General features: G+C 38.1%; 1 protein-coding gene across 1 annotated transcript in view; it reads right to left on the reverse strand.

The window, feature by feature from the left end:
• The window catches only part of LOC139718775 (nitric oxide synthase 1-like), a 32422-nt gene extending 19417 nt beyond the window's left edge, over positions 1 to 13005 (reverse strand). Inside the window, exons 1-11 of the mRNA XM_071630240.1 lie at positions 12607 to 13005; positions 7372 to 7502; positions 6665 to 6827; positions 5446 to 5537; positions 4550 to 4691; positions 3924 to 4063; positions 3355 to 3529; positions 3147 to 3248; positions 2759 to 2953; positions 2004 to 2089; positions 520 to 664 (exon numbers count right to left, since the gene is read on the reverse strand). Coding sequence (XP_071486341.1) covers positions 520 to 664; positions 2004 to 2089; positions 2759 to 2953; positions 3147 to 3248; positions 3355 to 3529; positions 3924 to 4063; positions 4550 to 4691; positions 5446 to 5537; positions 6665 to 6827; positions 7372 to 7502; positions 12607 to 13005 — 1770 coding nt within the window. The remainder of the gene's footprint in view (positions 1 to 519; positions 665 to 2003; positions 2090 to 2758; positions 2954 to 3146; positions 3249 to 3354; positions 3530 to 3923; positions 4064 to 4549; positions 4692 to 5445; positions 5538 to 6664; positions 6828 to 7371; positions 7503 to 12606) is intronic.
• Positions 13006 to 19382: the final 6377 nt, after the last annotated feature.

A 19382-nucleotide genomic window follows, 5' to 3' on the forward strand; every position in this document is an offset into this window, starting at 1 on the left:
AAAAAAACTACCTACTCTACAAAAAAAAAAGGGTTGTAGAAAGACTGCTGGAAATGCATTTTTCCATTCATTTCATGATCCCTAACTTTAGAATAATGTAGAAGAAGGGTAGCTCTTTCAGAAAATATGAAAAACTCACCTATTTGGTTGACCCCTTTCACTTTTTTTTTAGTCCTCACGTAAAATCAAGGGGTGCAACTTTGTTTGTTTTGTGATACACGGTCACATATTACATTATGCTTTGGAGATGTACTATCATAATGAGAGAAGCGTGGAGTAGTTAGGGAATATTGTCGTATGCTTCATTACTTTTTAGTTGGTCCTTCTACAACTATGTAAAGAAAACCCGATAATCTTATTAGGCAATTTGTGAAAAAATGTCTATAATTGATCTACACCCTCTGTATTGTGCTATCAGAATAACATAGATCCCAGTCTCTTCATTCCGATGTATTTTTAGATATATTACAAAATTGAATCGAGCTGAATCGAAATAATCTTATCAAAGTCATCATTCACCTTTGCATTAAATGCGTGGTTGAACATCTCGCATAACATCCTAGCAAACCTCTCCGAGTTGCCTGTCTCTGTGGCGTACAGAATGGTTGCCTTGACTCGCTTGGCCAGGGCTTTACCCATCAATCTTGTAACAAATATCACTGCCCTGTAACAAATATTCAATTCATTTCAGTTCAATATTTTCCACTCGTAGGGTGGAACATCCTCGTCAAGAAAATGCTGGCTTTCAAAAGGGTCCACAAGGGTTAAAAATACAAATATCATACATTCATTACATATACATTATACAATCACAAATACAAATACAAATAACCCTGACATTAAAGTGAATCAGTGTGTATGGGTACAACGGTGAGTATCACCGCTGGGCATATCTTATTTTCCTTTTCTTTGAAAACAAAGAATAGACCAACAGAAGTACACCATGAATTAACGGCACGAACGAAGGCCATATTATTCAGTCTCAAAACATTCAAACCATGCTAGAGCATACAGTGCCAGAACATACCCCGCAGACCGAGCTAAAGATTATTTGCGGAGCGCAGGATTCTTGCCTCAATAGACTCGGTAAGTACTCTTACACAATGAATATGGACTGAATAGGTAAACTTCATAACAACAACATTGTCTGAAAGCAATGGTGTGAGTCGAGCCGTTAAACCTTTTGAAGACTCTCTCTTGTTGATGTCTGCTCCACAGACTCTATTTTGACACACACAAGACATAAAAATTCCAAATATTCTCATTATCATCTGTTCATCATTTCATAACATTGTCTGAATGCAAGAATAGGAATCAAATCACGAAACATTTAAAGAAACACTTGTTCTTGATGTAAATTGACCTAAACAAGACAGACAGATTGACAAGACTTCTTCGTTATCATCAGTGTCATTGGTATCAGGTTTACCGTTTTATAGTATGAATGAAAGGAAATAGTAGCGATGCGCGTTCAGGGTGGTACACGAGGGGTTTCAGCACTTCGCTGCAACATGCTGAAATTCCTGTGCAACATCCTCAAATCTTGTGCAACATCCTCAAAAGCCAGCACCATGTTTTGCAACATCCTCAAGAATTTGCAACAAGCTCGAAATAAAATGTATTCAAAGATGTGAAGAACATGTGTGGAAAGCATAAGAAACATCAAACTACCTTGTATTTAGATACAGTATTTGTGTGCAAAACATAAGAGCGAACATTGAATGTAAGCAGCACAAAGAGAGATATGCTGTGAAATATTGCTTACTCCTACGTTCTCGTGATGTGCGCTCCGCGCACATACAATTTCTGCAATATTCTCAGATTCAGACCTTGCACCAGGCTCAAATTTCAAGTTTTGGGCCACCCTGCGCGTTATATTGTATGTAAAAGAAATTGAAAGACACATACCCACACACGCACACACACATTCACGCACTCTCTTTCTCTCTCTCTCTCTCTCACACACACACACGCACCATGACTTGAAATGGTTGTGTCCTCACCTTCCAACGCTCTTGAAGGAGGAGAGGTGTTGTCTGTTTGTGGCAGCTCTACCTGCCCTCCACGCTCCGCTCTTCCACGGCTCATCCTGGGAACGAGTGGTACAGAAACAACAGATGCAGTGGAAATGTAGCACATTTTGATTGATGAATTGCCCTTCCTGGCAACATGCTTCTCACAACAGCCAGAGATTTACTTTATGTCGATTATGTAGTACAATGCCACAGCATAGTCAAGTTGACCTTAACCCTTCCTGTGCCATACGGGGACTTTGGACGGTGTCTGCAATTTTGCACTCAAAAACCCAAAGGGTTAATAGATACCGCTAAATCCGGCAGACAGACAGAAAGACATGCAGAGTGAATGGTACACGTTCTGCACAAACCTAGACAAAGAATGAACAAGTCACGGAATGTTAACGTTTCGCATAGTTTCACAAAAACTAATTATAGAATATATTGTGTCTCGTAGGCCCTTTATTTTCAGTTCGATTCAACATGATAATAGATGTTTAGTAGGAAACATTTTAAGTAGCGATGACGTCTTCTCTCGACACTCGCTTGAGTTGTTCTTTAAGATATTAAGTATTCCCGCCCCACCCCACACCCAAAACAAAATATAGATTAAAACAAAACACACACACAAATCGTAAAACAGAAAACAAATATATTTTATCTGCTGATCGTTCCCCTTTAAAAATCGCTGTTGATAGGTTATACCGTAGACAGTATGCGAGGAGGTTTCTTGCAGCACAAACCTGGTACTCGAAAGATGGTTTCAACTCGTAGTTTAGCATTTCTTGATGGAAGACCGGGGTAATGCCGCCGGACATCGGGGGGACGATCCACACCCAGTCCGCTGGACAACCGCCACGAAGCCTCTGTTCGTTCTCCATGTGCTTCATGAACGACTCCGACGCCGAGTGGTGGTCAATTATGGTCACGTTCATTTTCTTAGAAGCACAGAAAATCACAATTTTAAGGTAGAAAGATTAATTTCTCTCTCACAACCCCAGAATAGGCTTCAGATACCTACTAACAACTATGATTTTTATGTTTAAGACCCTTATTTTGGATTGTTTCCTGTTTAATAATTCGCTCAGGGAAGTGATACCATCCTTAAACTTCTTTGAGACAAACACTAACCTGGAAGCTATGGAGCACGGCCACATTGGTCTCAACAAGAGCCTGGTCCCTCCAGAGAGTCGAGTTCGTACTGGTATCCAGACCCATGCTTCGTCCCACCTTCTGTTTATAGACATAAGCAGAGGTCAAAGATCAAGATCAAAGGCATTATTTAGAGGCTTTCACAATTATTTGTAATGTAAAGTGCATGAAAAAAAGTCTTCTATACCTCCAGCATATTCAGTCTGTTCTTGTCGCACAGGTCCCTGGCGCCGATCTCTGTGCCCATGTACCAGCCGTTGAAGGGACAGGCGGTGAACTCCAGACCACCGAGGTCGAGCATCATGTTGGAAACGGCTGGCACGGCGTACCACTTTAGCCCCAGCTCCTTGAACAATGGGTACCTGCACATGGGGAACAAAGAAATGTTATGCTTGTTAGCTCAAAGGGTTGTTTGACTTTAATGTCGTTTGTCGCGCCTCTGTATATAATCAAAGCTCGATTCCTTTGATGCACTTTATACAATCATAAATAATAGTCATACAAATGTTACTTAGACAGACATTACAATAGGTAATCTTACATTCTATTTCCAAGGAAGTACAATGAAATTAAACGAAATAATTTGTTGAACACCCTACGAGGATATTAGGTGATTCATATGTCAATGCATGTGCTTTTCCCGCCCCATCCTTTTACAACGGTATACACAAAACACCCACACGTACACGTAAAAAAAAAAAAAAAAAACAAAAACAATGGAATTAACCCCTTCATCCTTGTTGTAATACCACTCACTTTGGATGTTCAAGCGACACTTGGAGTAGGAGCTCAGACGGTATATCGAACATCTCTGGCTCCCCGCCATCGGCTTGTAGTACGAGTGGGAGGACTTCGAAAGGACCCCCTTTCCCTTTCCATCCTAGCTTTTCACACACCTGTATCAGTCGCCAGATATAAAATCATCGGTTTATTGAAGTCATTGAAGCCCTTTTTAAAATCCATCAATTCTACACTAGTAAAGTTGCTAAGCAAGTGGAATGGTAGTGAATAACAGTGCTACATTAATGGAATATGTGAGCCTCCTACGTCATCATCCATGTTCAGTGCAACTTTTTTTTTTTTCTCCAGAGTATTGGTTTATCTGCTCAAGGACTACAATAAATTTCACAGATTTAAACATGTCACTATCGATTATGCACACTGCACGATGTGGAATCATGAAAATCATCTGGAGTCCTCTTTAAAGGGTTGGTATAGCATCTGTTAGAGATGGTGATTCAGGTTTTAACTTTTTAGAGACAATTAGAAACCACTTATATGAAATGTTAAAGGGCAAACAAATTATTGCTAAAGGGAATTAAAATCGGTATTGAACGGGCTGAGATATCCCAATGTTCCTAATTAAATGGGGTCTCACATACCTGTGTGAATTCTACTCCTGCAGGGTCTCCTACGACGGATCCATCTTTCTGTCTGTACCCTGCGTAGCTAATCAGCTGGCTGTTCCACACCCGGAAGTCACCCCTGTGACCTTTACGATGGGGGAAGATCGTGATCGCTGACCTGAAGCACATAAAATTGAGTAAAATGTCTGTTGTTGATAAAGTATCACACTTGAAGCTATTTGGTCACGTGAAAAATGTCCATGTTGTGTTTTGTCTCTTGTGAAATTATACAAGTAATACATTTTCCTGTATTGTTTCAATGTTCTATGTATAGTTAGTTCTTGTATTCTTTGTAAATGCTTTTTATCAGATATGAAAATAAGTAAAATGGAATAAAATAGGAGAAATGAAAAGAATCCGACTGGGCAACGATATCGAGGTCATTTATTAACTGATTAAACACATGATGATTACATATTATCAGTCCTAACATCTACTGATTTTATTCATCATCTAGATACCAGTGAGACAATGCCAAGATCATGATAAGAGTCTCCCTAGAACCCTCTGGAAGTTAAATAAAAGAGGATTTTGCAATGGTAATTGAGTCGATTGTATACTATGCCGTTAGTGGATGCCTAGCTCTCGGCATGTTTGTAATGCTACTGCATGTACTTGGGGGTAAGTACACCTCGTGATTATTGTGTCAATGAATGTATTGTGGGAATGAAGGTGGGCAAGGGTGGGTACAATTTTTCATTTGTACCTTCCAGGGGGCATTTCATGAAGCATTTTAATGGGATGTTGTTGTTTTTCTGACAAACGGTTACAAGCTACTGAAATCCTTGCATCTGATTAGCTGAGGGCAAATTCGTCCGACAAACTTGTCGGACAAAACACTGCATGAAATGCCTCCCCAGGCCTATACTTACCTTATGTTCCCTTTATTCGTCGCATAATTCAAATGGCTGCAGAGAGCATCAAACATGTCACTCGACGAAATCGCTTTTCGTGCGTCAAACACCTTGGCAAGAAAGCAAAAGTAACAATGATTATGCTACAAAAGACTTTGATCATTCGTCTCCCTCTCTACAAATATATATTCTAAAATCGCAACCGTTGATCGATATTGTAACAAACTTGTCGAAAAAAGAAGCCAGTAGGAATCGAGACTATCATCTACAATTCCGGCCGGGACAGTGACACTTCCACCAGGCTGTCCCTGGTCGCAGGCAGTGACATGTTGAATTTGGAACAAATGCCTAGGCTCTGAAATTGCGATATTGTTGTGTTACGTAGTCCAAGACGGACAAAGCTTATGGAATAAAATGACCAATCTCTTGATTAGCAATAATTCTATTTCAGCATATACATTTATTATGACTTCTCAATGTTTGCCTCTAATCAATGTTCATTAAATCTCAGTACTCTCATTTTTTGTGCCTTAAGTTATACTATGCGCTTTAATTCATCTATAAGTGATATGTTGCGTTCGGTCTCTGTCGATATAAATATCAGATAATTCCTTTTGTGCTCAGCATGTTTTTGCTTTTAAACTAAGTGAATCTCAACCTATACGCACTTCTTCGAGGGAGGGTAGGTTTTATCATCTCCAAGAGTTGTTCGCACATTTTGTTGAACTGACTATATTTTGTAAATTTCTTTTCCTTTCATAGGCACACATTATTTCGTCTTAATTTTTACAAAAACTAAACTATTCATTATCAGGCATTAGTTGGTTTGCTGTTGTTTTTAATCACATAACCTTTACATAATAAACGGCCGAACGAAAATCGTAAAGGAATGTGGCTATTCTTTGATGGCATGGTCCGTTAAATGTTTTAACTCTACATAATGAGACACGTAGGGATATACTCTGTAAATGAGGAATTTTCCATAGCGACAAGAATAACTGAAAAAAAAAAATTATGTGAAAAAAAGGAACGACTATCACTTTTCCACAGATTCTATGAATTCATAACTGTCTATTAAATCCACATGCACTCAAGAACTGTTAGCGTATTTCCCATGACCGACCACGTAGACAGGCTTAACCAACAAAACATGCAATTTTACATTAACGTCTCATGTATGCAATTCATCTGTTCATTTATCTATTTTCTTATATAGACTTAAGTGAATTTGAAGAACCTGAAGGTGATTCCATTGAATGCGGCCAATACAGCGAGATGCGTTTCTCCAAGCCGTCTTGGCTCCAAAAGTGAGCTCGGCCTCCGTCAACTCGTAGGTTCCCGTCTTCTCAATCGACTCGACAACGTCTGCAAGTCTCTCATTGTGTAGCTTGCTACCTGACCTGGATCAGCAAAATACACTAACACTACTTACGTCGATGTTGGGCAATTTGTCAATCAGTTGCAACACTAACACTACGTTGATTAATTGCTCTATGTGATATCTTGTCAACAGAGGTCAGTGGAGGTTGAGTGATGTTTAAGCTCTCCCATCGGTTTGTGTTCAAAATGATATCTAAAAAAAAAAAAAAAAAAATCGCGCTCCGTGCCATAAACTTACAACTACATCCTTTTCTTTTAATCTACAACGTAACTTGACAAGAACAGCAGTGATCTCATTCTTCTTGTTTTTTTTTTTTTTGGCATGGAGAAGTATTACGAAGTGGAAGTGACTTATATTTATCCGCTCCTCAGCAACAGGGTCTAACCTGTATTCTTACGCATACAATCTGTGAATTTTTAGCAACTTCGGTGGGTATCAACGTTATCAGTTTGGTCGTTCTGTGGTATTTTACAGAATATGCTTGAGTGTTTTTTATGTATAATAGGCACACTTACTATTGAGTAATGAAACTATCAAGAAATACCGTAGAAACGTAGAGTTACCTTTTAATGTGAGCGTAGAACTGATTGACGAAGTCCTCGGCGTGAAGAAAGAGTTCCTCTTTAGTCCGGTCCCTTTTGCGTGGAGGGAACACAATAGATCCCATGCACCTCTGCTCCGTACACGGCCCATTCTGTGATAGGAATATATTTCAGCAGCCTTTAAAGGACAATTACAATAATGGATCATAATAACATTACTGATAAACTGTGTGGGAGGCGCGACGTACAAAAAAATTCCATCTTCAGAGTCTAAAATCGAACAAATAAGAAATTCCCAAACGAAATGTGATTACTAATAATTTGTTTTAAAACTCCCCAAACCTACATTTGAAAACCTGATGGCAGAACACAAAGAATGTTCCACGTTACCTTCAGCTGAAAGTCATCATTTCGTCGCTCTCAACACGAACAGTTCTCTCGAGTGGCATTGAGGGAAAAATAAGTTTCGAGAAAACGCGTATTGATATAACGTTAAAGTATAATACTTTTTGAAACCCAAACCGAGCAATTTCATCACGAATCGTCTTCGCGGACATGTCAGACCTGCACATTGCAACAAGTCAGTAGAAATAGTACGGTAGATCTGTCAGACAGCTTTAATTAGAGACGCCGCCTCTAAAATACCAGTATTTTAGATTGTTTGAGACTGAACATAAATAACAAGGTGACAAGGGTATTGCACACCACTCCTTCTTTTATCACACATATCCATGTTACAAATCAGGAAGTAATTTTAGTGTCTACTGGCGTGCAAAGAGAATGGGAACTTTGATAGTGAAACAGATGATAATATATACGTTCAGACGGTGGTCCTTCACTTCGAGGATAAGATACAGCATAAGCTCGTGTATAGGTAAGTATGGGGCTTCATACGATCTCCTCCTTCATCGCGAATTCGGGTATTTCGCCGACTAAATGACAATTTCGTCAAGAAATAACCTTTGTCAGATTCAGTTGTATTATTACACAGTCTACTCAATTTTGAGAACCTATTTTGTGAAGTAGAATGCCTAAACAAAAGTAAATAACACCCCTCTATTAGCGACGACATCAACGATACTGAATCAGATGTCTAAAAAGCAGACATTTTCCATGTTTTTTTTTTTATGAGGGTGCGTAGCTGGTCATACTATAATATTGTATACTGTTTACTGTTTTAAGAATAAAGACGTCACGCCTGTGCGAACAATGTTCTTGTGTTGGCAGAAAACAGATTTTCTATTAAAACACACTGTTAAGAAAATTATTTCTCCTTTATAGATATGACCTTATTACAAGACATCGTTCAAGATGATTTGAAAAATCGCTAAAGTTATTATTACATTTCAAAAGGGAAATTAAAATAAGGTTAGGCAGACCTTAATCATCGTCTAATGTAACTCTCAATATTTACATCTACAATACTTTAAAGAAAAGTGTGTTTGTAAATGCACTTCGAATTTTTAATTAAAAAAACGCTTTTTCTAACTTCGAATTTTTAATTAAAAAAACGCTTTTTCTAAATTCAGAATTTCGTTTTAGGAAGAAACATTTCACCACTCATGCTTCACTGACTTCTATGGATATCCAAGCGATCGATGATCAATTCTGCCCTTGTTGCTATAATTTTTATTGGACAACGATGTTTTGTTATGTAAACCGTCTCATAATAATTCCATGCAAAGGGCTTGGACTGGTTCAAGAGCTATTTTTCTATCAGAAAACAATTTTTTGTTACTTACATTGGATACATGCTAATAAGCTGTCTCTGAATATTTCCAATGGTGTTTCCTAACAGTAATCAGAAAAAATCTTCTTAGATTTTTAAGTTTTATGAATTGATGATAACCCCTCACAGAAATCCCAAAATCAATTTATTTTATGTAAATTACTTGCAACAAACACTGGAATTCTCTACACACTGAAAGATATTTTTCCTACTAACATTCTACAACTGCTGTATACTTTCATATATTCATAAATAAGTATGTATTATGGTGTGTCTTGAATAAAGTACTTAAAGCGGAAATCCAGACAATTTTCATACCTTCACATCACGTAGTACATAAATCAACAGCTCCATGTTAAGGTTTTGTCGTCCAGAGAAACCAAAACTCAAATGAAATTCTGTTTGACTTTATTCTGGCCCAAAATTCTTTTTCTTGATCCTACGAGTTATAGAGAGGCGTTTTCAAACTTTTATTGTTACAGGTTTAATGAACGTTGTCTGTTAAGCAATCAAACAGAAAAGGCATGCTCACGAGGGTGTATATGTGACCGTGCATCACAAAACGAGCAAAAAGTTGCACACACTGATTTTGTGTGACGACTGAAAACAGGTGAAATGGGTCAACCAAGCCGATCTTGATTTTTTCATATTGTCTGGAAGAGCAAGCCTTCTTCTACATTATGCTAAATTTGGGATCATAAAACGGGCAGGAAAGTGTATTTTCTAGCGGTTTATCTCGAACAGTTTTTGGCAGAATAGTGTGACTAAAAACCTTATACACATTCTCCATTTTCAACTCCTATAACTTTTGAAAGGATAATACTGCTGCTTTGAAAGTTGACATTGATTAAGGACAGAGTGTGTTAATAAGGCATGCTCAATTTCAGTCTGATCTGATAATCTCTTCATTGTTGTTACTCCAGTGGTTTAGATCCTGTTTTTGTCCCATTCATCGCACAGCCAGCACGGCTTGGTAAAGATTAAGCGCTTGAATTGACGCTGTACTTCAAAGCCTCTTTTCTCAGTTCACACTTTTCCTGAGTGTGTGCTTTCTTTCCAATATTTAGACACGTTAGGAAAGTCCATTTGATTTCAGTTATACATCATTTTAAAGCTTAAAGTCTGCTCTTTCAGACTATGCTCTTAATTAAAATTTCATGTCAGACGACTTTTTGTTTGTTTTGTGGTGCAGTGTCAAATATAAAATAGCAGGGGCGGATCCAGGAATTCTGTAAAGGGGGGGGGGGGCGTGACTAATATTTCTGGTGCCACTTCCGGTTTCATTTCACTTTTTCGTTTTATTTCTTTTGTTTTTCAAGAAAAATAAAGGGGGGGGGGGCGTGCGCCGGTTGCGCCCCCCCCCCCTCTGGATCCGCCACTGAAAGGGGATATTTCTCCTTCCACACGAAGGTGATTTTACATTTTCAGACCTGAAATTCAGCGATCTGGTACAAACTTTTGGTGCAATACTTGGATTTTTTTTCTAGCTCCCCCGGCCCCCCTCCAAAAAAAAAATATCTATGGAAATAATTTGTACTTTTTTTCAGAAAATTGTTAATAGCAAAATCACGGCATTTAGCTCTTATTCCGCGTGTGCATCATCTGTGTGTATGTACAAAGTCTAATGAGGTAGAGGGAGAGGGTGTGGGAGGGGGATGCCCCCTCCCACTCGACGGAGCTTTTGCGTTTTTAAAATCAAGATAAAGCGATCTGAAGCACACTTTTTGTGAGAAATTCGGGTAGTGTGATTTTCTCCGATTTTTCCCCTTTCTTTTTCTTTTTTTTTTCTTACGATCCAAAAGTGTGTGTGTGTGTGTGGGGGGGGGGGGGCTGCAGCCCCCCCCCCCCGGTTCCGCGGCCCCTGCTGTATAATGATATGTATTTTTAGAGTTCTCTGAAAATGTGAGGCTGTATTGCATGTGGCCTTCGTTCTGTTTTCCACATTAGATTAGTATGTTTAATAGACTGTAACTCACCAAACATGCCTCTTGAAATGTTTGTGAATGCATCTGTTAGATTCATTATGAGCAGATGATTATTTGTTGTCTTTTTGTTATCATCTGGTGTGAAGCAAACATTGTTTCTCTTCAAAAGACAGCATGTTGATCCGTTATTACGGATGGTGCAATACATTCCGACCCACACATTTACCGTGAGACGTCCGTTGTGGCAACGACCTCCATCTCTGTTTTCCACCTTAGATTGGTGTGTTTAATAGACTGTAACTCACCAAACATGCCTCTTGAAATGTTTGTGAATGCATCTGTTAGATTCATTATGAGCAGATGATTATTTGTTGTCTTTTTGTTATCATCTGGTGTGAAGCAAACATTGTTTCTCTTCAAAAGACAGCATGTTGATCCGTTATTACGGATGGTGCTATTCAATACATTCCGACCCACACATTCACCTTGAGACGTCCGTAGCAATTAAAAGATTGATCCACTAAGAAGCAAAGCTTGTACATCGTAGATCACTCGAGAGAAAAAAAAATAATGTAAGATATAGAATATCCAAATTTGATAAAAATTACTTGTTCCGCTAAGCAATTGAGATAGCTATAATGACATAATGTAGATATATTGATGTTATAATGATATTAAAGGGATGGTACAGTATTGGTGGGGATGAAAATTGGGCTTTAATTTTTTTTTGCGAGATACCAAGAAAACACTTACGAAAGAGTACAGAGCATACTACTTTAAGAGGAATTAAAAGTTTATTTGGTGAAAATCGGGTTTGGAATAGCGGAAACATCCAAAAACAAAGTAAAGCAAAACGATCGTCCCACACTTTATTAGGATCACTCTGTTTTGGACATCTCAGCCATTTCAAAATCAATTTTCATCAACAAGCGTTGATATCCTCATGGAATTATATGCTCTTTCATATTTCATAAGAGGTTTCTCACTATCTCACCAAAAATGATAAAAACCTGAAGTTAAGTCTCGACCAAAACTATACGATCCCTTTAAGCATTCATAAACAGTACTTGTAAAGTAGAAGAAAATATAAACGTAGAAAAACATGGTATACGGACACTATTCAGCCATGTTTACCACGAAGATATAGTGACGAAGTAACACTACATAATCATATTATTTGATCAATAACATGAACCGACAAATGCATAATTTTAATATGTCTTACTTCTGTTATCACTTTTGTTAAATTTAATTTAATTCAAACTTTATTTCATGTTGATAACGGCAATAAATTTGAACTGAATTGAAAATATTGCATTTACTGCATATATTCAGTGGGATACGTTCCGAGCAGTATTTTACGATTTTATAAGGTAATCTGTTTGGAGATATGATGATAACAGTCGCTTCATTTACTTTCCATGCAAATTGTAGTTACAACCCTATATCACGGATTCGTTAAAATGCGCGATAATGTAAAGCACATTGTGTTTGTAATTTTTTATTGAAATGAAACTCTTGAACCCTTCTTTCACATAATGAAATGGGGGAGCACTTCGAGTGAAATTGACCTGTCGTTATGAAAGATGTGTTGCAACTTACTTGGCAAACTTTCTGGTGCAATGTATCATGAATTCGACTCCTATCGACCATGTTTTTCAAAGGAATGTACCGTCGAGTCAAGGGACACGTAATATGCCGGTTGCCTGGACATTTGCTTGACCGCACAGGCGACTGTCCATTTTGCTGGACACTCGTCTTCACGGAACTTTCTCCCAACTGTACGGAGGGAAGGGGATCGGGTTGAATGGACGTCGACTCTGAGATGGACGGGACTGTCCGGCTGTGTCCATCCCCGTAACCATGGTAAGTGGTTGCTTCTCTGTTGACCAGGGCTAATTGGATGCCCTTCCCTGTAACCTTGTCACTGGTGGAATAATATTCCTCTTTGCCTTCATCCCTTATTATTGTGACGTCATCTGTTGAACACTGTTTCTCCATGTCAAGTCTTATTTCGCTGGTAGATAGTTCCCTAGATCAGTGATGTACTCCTCAATCTCCTTGCAGCTCATGTGGAGTCTCTCTCAAAATCCAAGCTCGTTAAAACGATCACTGCGACCCTCCTTTCCGACAAAGGGTGTGCTTCTTTCTGCTCGTGCTGTTATCATCGTTGTCATACATGATGTTTATTAAGGCATGAATGTTGCCGTTATTGTTTGAGATTGCAACTAGTTCATCACGCATGATGGGCTATCTCCGCATTGTTTTCTCTGAACTACACAAAGCAATTCACTAGATGATTAGGAAATTTCATGTTTCAATAATTGTTTCATAGGTTAACTGCCGGGGCGTGGCATAAATGGGGCTAAAAATCTGGCACCAGCAAGTCATGACGTAGTGTAGGAACAATGTTTGCTATAGTCAAGGCGCTAATTCCTGTAAGAGGCTTAATTAAGGAGTTCGTTCAACCCAACCCGCAGAAAAGGTTTGACCAGACAGGGTGGTAGATGGGACCTCCATGAACATCCCCAGGTAGTATGTGGTTCCAAATTGTGGTGTCAGTAGAATTTTACTGGCCACTTTTCATCATTATTTGTTGGAATAAACGTAAAAGGGTCTGCGCACGCCAAGACTATTACACGCACCTCTAACACTGCTACAGGCGCCAGTGCCAGTGGTGCGTGTAGTGGTCTTAGCGCACACATACTTTTTCTTCGACAAACAAGGGTATTGCCTGCAAACTAACTTTTCACGCCAAGCTGGGGTTGGTGTAGTGTAGTTTCTAGCCGTTTTTATTTCGTCTTTATTTCTCCGAGTTGAAGCAAGCCGAGTGAGAGCGCATACCCAGTAATTGCGACGCCCGAATCGCAATCACTGGGTATGTGCCCTCACTCGGCTTAGCGCAATACTGCGGGCTTCTGCACAATACACAAGCTGCAACTCAGTGAAATAAAGACGAAATAAAAACGACTAGAAATAAGACCATGGTCGGTGACGCTTGTCGCTATTGGGGCACTGTAAATGACAAACTTATCACAGTTTTTGCATTTATTTCATGAAGAATTCATCAAAACTGCATAAAACTATATATGTACACGTTGCTAAAGATGTCAGCAATACAGTGGAATTCATTGTAAGTTATGATATTGTAATTGGTTACCATGGTAACCGGATGCCTACAGGTGATTGGTAACCCCCAAATGCCTCCTACTGCTGCAAACTTTGATTTCTTTTTATATTTTATAGATGCAATTAAAAAAAATATTGATTATTGTAAAGAAAAAAGTTTTCTTCTGTTGCCAAGGCAACCAGTATTATCCAATCAGGGTTCAGCTGTCAATAACTCAAAAACTAAAGCCCACAATTTCAAAAAGCTCAATAAGCATGTCCTTCCCTCTGCATTGTGTACCACTTATGTGAAGAATATATTGAAGCATTCTCAAGTTACAGCAAAATTTGTAAACAAAGGCATAATAAACGGCCATTGAAAGAAAGATATCATTTTCGAATAGTAAATTGCATGAAAAAGTTGCATCCGTCGTAAACTTTCAACACAAATTTGACTTCAAAGTATATAGGCCAATGTAGTTTTTAGTAATGTATGGACACACATTTCCCTTAGAAATATAGGTGAATACAGAGAGCAAAGCCAATTACATTCTAATGTTAGCTCTTTTGAGTATTTAACGAGCGATGGTTATTCAAAACAATCCTGGAAAAGAGCAGAGGAAAGCAATAACTGTTCATGTTCGTAAAGGAAGTTTATTCAAGAATGCAGATAAATTCCTTTCTAAAGAAGGAATATACTCGTGCGCTGGATTATCCATCAAGAATTAAGCATACTTTTGTGGTCGTTAGCTTTTGTGAAAAAAAAAATAGAATAAAATGAAAAATCCTGATATGTACATTTGAAGAGTTTGTTTGCAAAAACCGATAAGTCCATTTTTGAAGATTTTGAAGTACGGTCTCTGTTATGAAGTACAAAATAACACCTTTTAAATGATATATTGGTCACTACATAGAAAGGTATATTTTTGAAGTTATGGTCAAAAGAAGCAAAATTTTTCTTATTATTCTCTTTATTTTTCTTGACCTTTAATCGCAAATAATATCTCCATTTGACAAATATGGACTTATCGGTTTTTGCAAACAAAGTCTTCATTTGTATCAAAACGTGCAGTAATGAATTAATGCATAGGAGAGAATGAGGGAAAACTCTTGGGCGTCTTTCCCTTTTATCCAGGCTAATTTTACGGTGTTTATAGTTTTATGCAGTTTTGATGAATTCTTCATGAAATGAATGCAAAAACTGTGATAAGTTTGTCATTTTCAGTGCCCCAATAGCGACAAGCGTCACCGACCCTAGTCTTAATTTCTAGTCGTTTTTATTTCGTCTTTATTTCTCTGAGTTGCAGCTTGTGCATTGTGCAGAAGCCCGCTGTATTGCGCTAAGCCGAGTGAGGGCGCATACCCAGTGATTGCGACAAAAAAACGGTTCTGGCGTCGCAGTCACTGGGTATGCACACTGCACACGCTGCTTAACTCAGAGAAATAAAGACGAAATAAAAACGACTAGAAACTACACTACACCGAACCCAGCTTGGCGTGAAAAGTTAGTTTGCAGGCAAAAACCCTTGTTTGTCGCCTAAAAAGTCTGTATGCGCTAAGACTACTACACGCACCACTGGCATTGGCGCCTGTAGCAGTGCTAGTGGTACGTGTAGTAGTCTTAGCGTGCGCAGACTCTTTCTCGAAGAATAAGGTCTTGTCGCAACTAAAGTGGCCTGTAAAATTTTATTGATACCACAATTTGGAATCACGTAATACCTAGGGGTGTTCCAGAGGGTCAAGCCGACCACCCCATGCAGTCAAACCTTTTCTGCGGGGTGGGTTGAACGAAGTCATTTTTTCTGGGTCACTGCGCCTTGACTACTACCTTTTACCCACTTTTATACTTCAGAAGCTCCACTGTGAATCCAGATGCACTAGGCAGGTGTCGGCAACACGATGAGTTCTTCATGAGCAAATGACTAGAACGCGGTTTAATGTGGCTCTTGGAAGTGGATTATTGGTTACTCCAGGAACAGTTTAACATTATTGGAAAAACGGCTGCATTGTTGAAATGTGATCTTACCGAGGTTTCCTGATCTGATGCTCAGTGCGGGACTGTCTTTGTAAATGACGGCCAAAAATCTTTCCTAGAGTGTTTTAGATGAGCCTCATGAATTTGCTTGACCTATGTGAGGTGCCTCCGTATTTACTCCCAGGTCATCCGTTCAACGAACTTGACTATTAAAAAAAAAAAGCCCTCCAAAATGTCGTTTATTGCATTCTTTAATATTCTACAGTGGCGGACCGGGGGGGGGGGGGGGGGGGGGTGAGCACAGCGGGTGCGCGGCCCCTTTAATCTTTTTTTTCAACAAAAGAGATAAGAAGATTGTGCGGCCTTTAATTTTCGATTGTACTGTACAAGAGAGTTGTGCTGAAGCCTTTTTTTTTGGCTTGTCAACTGATTGAGCCCGGAAGTGGTATGCACCAAAAGTAGTTTTACGCCCCCCTCCCCACCACCCCCTTCCCTGAATTCCTGGATCGGCCCCTGTTTGGTACAATCATACACATATAACAAGAAATCAATGATTATTGTTAAATGTAGGTAATCTATCACTGTTGCAGAGTAAGGTTCTATTGCAAAGTCTACAATTGGATCTCTAGAGGCAGCAGCAGGTCCATGAGAGGCAGTGTCGCCCATTACGCTCGGGAAGGAAATGGTGAATTTAAAATATCCCCGTAGTCAATGGCAGACTGATTTTGTATGTTTTTTTGTCTTGTTTTGTTTTAGCCTCCATTTCATGTCCATGTCCACGTTACCTCCAGCAAAATTGTACAATATTCAGTTTTTGCTCATATCAATGCCAGTGTGATCTGATAGATAGTTTTTGAACTATCAAGGATTAAAAGTGGAAAATGTTTTGTTGTTATTGTTGTTAGAGCGTTGTAACACCTACTATTGTAGTGTTTAAATATGTCATCTTCAAGAGATTCTTCCGTCGAGATGTTTTGATTGCAACTGATTGACAAATTGCCCTACATCGACGTAAATCAACTTGTTTACGTCGATGTAGGGCAATTTGTCAATCAGTTGCAATGTGCCATCTTGTTCGGGGTTTGCAGGAAACAATACTTTAAAGGTAAGATGCAGTATTTGGTTGCGGTGAGGATTTAGCTTTCATTTTTTTGCGAGATACTTCGAAACCTCTCCATGAAATGTTCAAGGGGCATTCCAGACGATTTTCATAATTTCACATCGTGAAGTACATAAATCGACGACTGCATGTGTAGATTTGTGGAATTTATTGTGGTCCTTGAGCAGAGAAACCCTTACTCTGAAAATCTTAAACAAATCACATGACACAGGAGCCTCAATCCTTTCAGAAATGTAGCAGTGTAATTCCATTATAATACCGCTTGCTCAACCAGTTCACCTGTGTAGAATCCATGCATGCCTTCTTCTTTTGTTCTGCTTCCTTGAGCCCCAGCTCATGCATGCTTTTGGTGAGGCTGCCATGCTTGTTCATTGCAATTTGTCAAACATTATTATTCCTCATCCCAGTCACTATAAATTCATGCATTCTTATAGCGAGGCTGTCGTCATCCTTGTTCATTGCAATTTGTTATAAATTTTGTAAACATTGTTATTCCTCATCCCAGTCACTATAAATGTTAAAACTTCGTACTCAGTATAAGTCGTTCAAATGTAAAAGTCTGAAAATATCCGGAGGTCTCCTTTAAAGACCATGCAGTTTTAAGAGGAATTCAAAGTTTATTTGATGAAAATGGGGTTTTAAATGGCTGAGATATTAAAAAAAAGTAAAACAAAGCGACCCTATTAAAAGATGGGTCCAACCTTTAATTAGGATCGCTTTATTCTGGACATTTTAATCATTTCAAAATCATTTTTCATCAAATAAACATTGAATTCCACTTCTAAAGAATTGTATACTCTTTCACATTTCATGAAACGTTTCTGATTATTTCAAAAAAATTATCATCGAAAAACGTTGGTAACTTCCTGAAGCCCAATCTCAACCAAAACTGTGCCATCCCTTTAAAAGCATGGAAGTAATGTTGAAGCAAACTAGCAAATTAAGAGGGGAAAGTTACGAAGTTACAAGGAAATGTACAAATCAGATAGCAAGTATGGCAGATATTATGTTTTGATTTAGATTTGATTTGATTTATTTCTGCATTCAATCAGATACAATTTGAATACAAATTTCAAAAGTACAAAGACAAAGAATAGCAAGTGCAGTGAAATAAATCAATAACAGTACACAAATAGATACACAGAGGTGATTGCATTGAGCAGTCTACATACACAAAAACTTATTTTTTCAAAACCACAAGATTTAGAGCTATTTAAAGATTTGGTGATATTGATAATTTCAGACTCTCGATTTTGGTCAGAGAGCTAATCTGTAAAATGAGTATTGCTAATCTTAGTTGCAAGTTCCGGACTGATTTTAACGAAAAATGAGTTAAATGAGTTTGCATACGTATTGGGATCAGTTATTTTGATGCCATTTAATGTAACTTCATCCGTTGGTGGAGAATCGGGCTTTTTACCCAGGACCTCTTTGATGATTTTCCATGTTGCATTGATATTCGAAGAGACCTCTTTTAATCTATCAGAAAAACATAATTTGCGGGATAAACGAATCAATTTTGTCAATTTATTTCGATAAACTTTATACATGTTCAAATTAAATTCAGTTGGGTTACGACTATATAACTTTTACAATGAATAACGATTGTTTATAGATTTCAAAATACCTTTAGTAATCCAAGGATTTCTTGGTTTACTTCTGTTATTTTTTATTCTACAGAAAGGAATATTATTTTCAAAATAATACAACAATTTTGCATTAAAACATTTATATGCCATATTAACATTATTAACACTATAAATGTATGTCCATTCCTCTAGAAATAATTTCTGTTTCAGCAATTCTACATTGCGTTTTGATTCTTTATAATACCAAATTTTATCAAAAAATTTTTACAACCTAATTTACATTCACAAAGTGAAAATATTGGTAAATCATCAGAAACTTCAGAACAGAATAAACCCCCTATAGCTGTTTTATTATATACATTCGAAAAAAAAAAAACCATTATCAATCTGAGTCGATGAGTGCGGATTAATCCTGGTGGGTTTATTAATAATCGACACAAAATCATATGAGTACATTAAGTGCATGAAATTAAGGGAATTGTTGTTGTCGGATGTGGGGGGAAAATAAATGATGAAATCACCAAAAATGAAGATATGTTTACTGTTATTACTTATCTTATGGGGATGTAAATCCAATTCATCACAA

Source organism: Diadema antillarum, unplaced genomic scaffold (genome assembly GCF_040938485.1).
Source record: "Diadema antillarum isolate AM-2024a unplaced genomic scaffold, OU_Dant_1.0 scf00000099, whole genome shotgun sequence".
Classification (NCBI taxonomy): domain Eukaryota; kingdom Metazoa; phylum Echinodermata; class Echinoidea; order Diadematoida; family Diadematidae; genus Diadema; species Diadema antillarum.